Source organism: Olea europaea, chromosome 3, assembly GCF_002742605.1.
Source record: "Olea europaea var. sylvestris chromosome 3, O_europaea_v1, whole genome shotgun sequence".
Taxonomy (NCBI): Eukaryota; Viridiplantae; Streptophyta; class Magnoliopsida; order Lamiales; family Oleaceae; genus Olea; species Olea europaea.
The window spans coordinates 19,882,363-19,888,515 of NC_036239.1; the positions used below are offsets into that span (position 1 = coordinate 19,882,363).

Genomic DNA, 6,153 nt, shown 5'->3' on the forward strand with positions numbered 1-6,153 from the left:
TGGCTGAAAATTGCTGAAACGTGAGCTGCTCGCAAGCCAACTCATCCAAGCAAGCCATTTTTAATGTAAATTTATTAAGATTAAAAAATAGCTTCATGAAAGATCGTGTGTTCCGATTGCGTGGCAGAAGAATTCTTGTTGAATGGATAATTCTTCCATAATGAATTTCTGGTTCTACCTTTAACATTCGTCTGTGTTGATGTGGTTAAGATTAAGGTGTTAAATGGATCGAGTCGAGCAGCTCATCTAGTCTATGGTCAGGGTTGGCTCAGCTACCACACGAGTCGGCTCGGTTCAAGGAAGTTTGCCTGGGGTGAATTGAGCCAGCTCGGGGTCAAACTTTTTTTTTTTTGGCTGAAAATTGCTGAAACGTGAGCTGCTCGCAAGCCAACTCATCCAAGCAAGCCATTTTTAATGTAAATTTATTACAACTTGATCTTGTCTTATTGATTATGCATAAGGAGTTAGTTCTACAACTCTGATAACACTAACTTCCAGTAGCTGCAACAATACACGGCAAAAACACACCACACATGAATGAAGAACTAATATTACTTTGTTAGAATTTCTAACTCGACACCAGATTAGCATCCGTTAATGAATGTCCATAGTATGATTCATCATGGTCATAAACTCATCTGAATCAATGACTCCGTCTCCATTAGTATCCACAGCTTTCACCATCCTCCTGCAATCTCTTAGGCTACACTTTTCCCCGAGCTTACGCAGTAACTCGTAGATTTCTTCGACGGTTATTTTCCCGTCTCCATCCTTGTCAAATGTACGAAATGCACTCTGCAAATCCACTGTCTTCACTCCACCTCCCTTCTTCTGCGCTTCCTCGAATTCGTTGAAATCAATGAATCCATCGCCATCTAAATCTGCAACCTCGAATATCTTCTGTACTTCTTTGGTAAGGAGGTTTCCGTTCCCAATGGCTTTAAGTATTGCCTTGTATTCCTCCTGCGAAATCTTTCCATCTTTGTTGGTATCAAATTTGTTGAACACTTGCTTCATCTCTTCTGAAGTTGGCGAGTGAATGGGCAATAAACCCGAGTTTTGTCTCTCTCTAGAAAACATTCGTGAGGGTTTCTGCAAGAATTTCTTCTTTGAGAGGTAGTGTTGCATATCAAGAAAACTCAAGTTCGACATCTTTTTTGCTATCTCTAGGGCAAAAACTTCTTCAAACTGGGGTTGGTTTCAAAGTTCAAACAATTCCCAGCTGAAAATATATACAAGATAACGAGAATCTTGTCAAAATTAGGAAGGAGGAGGATAACATAGAATATTTTTTTATTTTATTCCCTTATATCTTATGTCAATGAGCAAGGAATAAAGCATAAAGTGCAAAAATTGGTTTGAGAATTGAAAAGATAAGAATATATTCTTATGTTGGGTTCTATGCACAAGTTACATTATTGCATTTACTTGATTCTGTGGACTGTTACTGTACATAGTTAAGAACGAGGTAATTTTTCTTCATCCTAAGCAACAAAATAGTAACATAATCATGTTGTATATTCTTCTGAATTAATAAGGTATAGGATATTGGGATGCATGCATACAAGACTGATTCGGTATCTTTCGCCTTGATTTTATTTTTTGGGGAAATATTACGTAGCGTAGGACAACGTACAACTTGTAGACGAATATAAATCAAGATAGCATAAAGGTTGACAAATAAACTATGATAATGTGATTTAAGGAATAAAGAAGAGGTAACATACGTAGAATAAATTCTCATTCTTTTCTTTATGGAAAGGTCACAACGCATTTGCTCGATTCCGCCTCGAGATAAGTACTTTCTTCCAAACAAATTGAAATTCATAGTCTTCAACCAACACCTTTTTTGGACAGGTCTTTATTCCTAGGAACAAGTTTTGAGAAACAAGTTTACAGGAGAAAAATAAAGAACTTATACTTTGATATATAACTTTTGCACATTTGAGCTCAGTACAATGAGTATCTTGAAACGTTTTCTAACCTCTTCATCGAACATTACCCTCAAAAAATAAGATGCTAGCATATGGCACCTTACCAATGCATTTGGAGGAAAAATACCCAAAACAGAATACTCTCATTCATCGTTGAACTGAACCATGTTAAAAATTGAAAGCACAAAACCATTTTGAGATAAATGATCCAAGAAACCGTTTACACTAATACAGTGCTTAGGCACACAATAGCCAGGTCCAAAAAATGGCTCCAAAAAAATTAAATAAAAGCTAAAATGTAAAATTAAAGGCACTTTTTAGCGCCTAAGTTCGCATGGAACGCGTTAAGGTCAAAAGAGGAGTTGGTCGCCTTTTTTCATGCCTTTCCCATATGCGTCGCATTTTGAAAATGCTTCATGCCTAACAAAAGAGCTTGAAAAACCAAAATTCACGAGTTTAATCATAGCCAGTAGAGGAATTCAAATTTCTAAAAATTAGAACTTTCGACAACTTGGTCGTGATTAAAAGCATATTGGATATGCCAACAAAGTCACTAAACCCTGAGTACACCAACACCTTATCCTTCGTTTAGAAATTAAACTTATAAATATTTTATAGATTCCATCAAATTTCAACAACGTATTCACAATATTCCATATTAATATTTAACATGATATATATTTACATTGTACACGTACAAATGCGCCTGTAGCTCAGTGGATAGAGCGTCTGTTTCCTAAGCAGAAAGTCGTAGGTTCGACCCCTACCTGGCGCGTTTTTACATTTTAAATTTTACAGCCGTTAAACTCGGAAAAAGCTCCACGTGGCAACCAACGAGACCAGATGTAGCAAAATTCCGGTGATATCAAGTGTCGTCCGAACAATTATCCTCTGGCAAGAGTGGACGACAGTAAAACCTAGCTCCCATTTTATCGGCCATTAAAACCCTAAAACTGTTTACACTTTATTACTATAGATAAAAATTTAATTTTCGTATTCTTTTTTGTTCAATTTTGAGCTCTTCCAGCAGCCATGAAGGCGTTCGAGGTCGGTGGCACTACTCTCTCTCTTGCTCTCTTCACTGACGTCACCAATACTAAGTACGCCCTCTTCTTCTTTCTAAATTTCTATACACTCTATATTACATACGCGACGTTCGTTATTATTATTATTATTTTTAATAATTACTGCGTGAATTGTGGTTCTTAAGAAATGTACAGCTGTTTGCAGTGATTTATTAATGGGCAGTGCTGGGCGTACAGGGGGAAAAGGTTTGTGCTTTTGAAAATGTTCTACGTGTTTGGTTCTAGGAATTCTATAAAAATCATCCTCGTGATATTGTACCTTAGGATTGAGGAGCAATTGAATTTTTTGGACATAAAGACAGGCTAGTCCTGTCTTGAATGTAGTTTCTGTTTTTTGGTTGAGTTCCAAGTATATAAGGCATTTCAGTTGAAGCGAGGAATTAATATCAACAAAGCGTTCTTTAGTTTCTGTTGACTTCGGTTTTTTGTAGGGACGACGTGTCCAGCAAATCCCAATTCCTCTCATATCTGCGTAGGCGTAGCCTCTTCCTGTGCATTTGGACAAATAGTTAGAGCACACAGCTTTCTCTGGTTGTGGGAGAGGTCAAGAGCACTTTAATGGTTAAGTCAATCTATTTGTGAGTGAATATTTGGGTGTGGGACATTCTAAATATGCGAGTCACTATAAAAAGGCATTTGGATCTGAGAGAGAGAGAGAGAGATAGAGCAACTTTATAGTTGAATGTATAAGATTGCATTACCTTCAAATGACACTAAGCGTGAGCTTTTAAAGTAATAGAGGAGAAATTACCGCCATTAAATGAAGAGACACGTGGCCTCATCCTGAAGGTCAAGGCGCCGTGTCATTCTATCAATCCTAGGCTCACGTGCATTTAATGTTCTAACCATTTGCAAAACTATGCCTAGCTTGTAAGGATTATACTTGACATTTTGACTTATGAAAGTGTTCTCAACTAAGATTTTGATGAATTTTAAAAGATTATGAATCTTGATGAATTTCATGGATTTGAATCGATTTTCACAAGTTTCATAATAATCTTATCAAATATGGTGAAATTTCAAAAGATTTGGTAATATGTATTTTTAAGCTTGAAATCCATCCAAATTTTTTAAAGTCCGTCTATTAATGAAATTCTTATAAATTTACTAGTTATTGAAGATACCTAAATTTTAAAAAATTTCATTGAATTTCGTTAAAATCTCAATTGTGAATACCTAAATTTTAATAAAATCTCAATTGATAGACACCTAACTTTGGAAAGATTTTTAAAATCTATCATAATATTAATTAAGGAACCCCTTTAATAGACTGGTTGCGAGTGGTCACATCATCCAATCATGGAGATCTTGTACGAAAGATCCTTGAGCTCCTCGCATCGCCTTGTTCACGAGGGTTCGACAGATTTTGCCACGTGGGTTTTGTGACGTGGAGTGTGGGCCTGGTTTCGCTTATTGATTGGCTGCCACGTGGCCATATTTTAGAGCCTCGCTGGAAGAGGTGTATCCGTTGTGAATATTAAAAAAGATCGCTCTGATTTTGGTTGGTTATGGAAATTCTAGATGGCTCCGACTTGTTTCCTAATTCTCATTTAAGAATTTTTCATGTATCATTTGTTTGCAAATTTCTTGATTTTGTGTTTATAGGTGATATGCCTGGGATGATATGCTTTTTTCTGTAGCATATGATCAGATTGATTACACAGTCAACTGTCACAGAAATTTTTACCGAAAATGAAAACTGTGAATATTGTGCTCTCCATTTGAATACAACTTTGTATCTTTGCATTGAACTTTGAAAAAGGAGGGAAGTGATTATTTTCATTAGTTTCATTAAAAACTACATGCACGAGAAACTGTTTCCAACAAATCTTGTGTGTATATTCCATTGTGCTGGTTTCGAGCTTGCATGATGTTTGCTCAATGCTATATTCCACTGGGGAAGGAGGGTGGAGAACAGTTTATGTTGAGAAGTTTTGAGAAGAAACTGACGAGTTTTTCTGCATCTGCATCAAGTGTTAAGATTAATAGTAAATTTGGATACTTGTAAGGGCTTTAGCCACATCCTATCATAATGTAGCTTCCTGGAAATCTTTATTGAAATAATGAAATTTGTAGCCCCAATATTTTCTGATGCAGAGAACTGCTGGATTTGATGCAACAGGAACACTGGAACCAGAAATTGCATTGCTGAATGCTTTACTTTTAAGCTCTATTCTTCTGCAAAGTGTACAATTCGACATCTTTCTCTTCCTCTTAATTTTTTGGAGTTAGGTCTTTTGTTTTGTTGGGTCTAATATTCATCATGACAAAATCGAAACAGATACCCGACGTTTTCCCTGTGCTTGCCGCTTCACATAAGACACCCATATCCAAATCACGAGAGGCAATAACAAGGACTCTCCATTCTGAGCTTGTTTACAATTACTTGGGCTCGAAACATGTAAGAAGCGTTTTCCTTAGCTCATCATGGTTTTGATATATAAATTTTCTATGGTGTTGCTGCTGGTGTACCAGATATCAGAATCTTTGAAAAGATGGTATATCTGACAATTCAAGTTACATCCTTGTGGCTCATTTTGGCGCTTCTACTGATGAGGTGAGGTCATCGCTTTAATATTCTGGATTAAGTTCAACTCTCTAATTTTGATAGCGATCGTCAGATAGCAAAAATCAGAAAAATGCAAAGCAAACACAGATTTATATCGGTTCTATTCTACATCCCAAAAATCAGAAAAATGCAAAGCAGACACTTCACTCTCAATATGAGAGCTACGTCCCTTCGCTCCTGCTAGTTTTCACTAAAAATGAGAAGTTCACAATATAGTTCTCTGTCCCCTCTTCTATATCTTTATATAAAAGAACAGCCTGTAAGTTCCTTCACGTACAGGAGGCAATTAAGGCAAACATAATACGATATGAATGCCAATATGTCCATATAATTAAAAAATAAAAACAAAAATTGCCGTCAAGGTTACAGGTGAACAGTATAATTAGGATCCCACACTGTCCAACATCATGAACTATATAGAGATGGTGTATTTTGTTACTCTCCAAATATTCTACTTACTAAAAGAGCTAGGAATCTTTTATTGTTTGACCAGGTAACAGCCATAAAGTAACTTACCAAGGGAGCAGAAATTGGCTTGTAGGAATTGCAAGGACGAGCAAACAAA

The 6,153-nt window shown here is 36.4% G+C and overlaps 1 protein-coding gene, 1 non-coding gene and 1 pseudogene across 2 annotated transcripts; 2 read left to right on the plus strand and 1 right to left on the minus strand.

The window, feature by feature from the left end:
- Positions 1–408: 408 nt before the first annotated feature.
- On the minus strand, positions 409–1,215 carry LOC111389078 (calmodulin-like protein 1). The gene has a single exon (XM_023013934.1). The coding sequence runs from the start codon at positions 1,150–1,152 to the stop codon at positions 595–597; it is 558 nt and encodes a 185-aa protein (XP_022869702.1). The 5' UTR covers positions 1,153–1,215; the 3' UTR covers positions 409–594.
- A 1,421-nt stretch (positions 1,216–2,636) lies between these two features.
- TRNAR-CCU lies at positions 2,637–2,709 on the plus strand. The gene has a single exon. It is a non-coding gene; the product is annotated as a tRNA-Arg (tRNA).
- A 145-nt stretch (positions 2,710–2,854) lies between these two features.
- Positions 2,855–6,149, plus strand: LOC111389088 (annotated as a pseudogene).
- The last annotated feature ends 4 nt before the right edge of the window (positions 6,150–6,153 follow it).

Bases quoted from the DNA above. Each gene is read 5' to 3' on its own strand.
- LOC111389078 (XM_023013934.1), bottom strand. From the start codon at position 1,152: ATGTCGAACTTGAGTTTTCTTGATATGCAACACTACCTCTCAAAGAAG.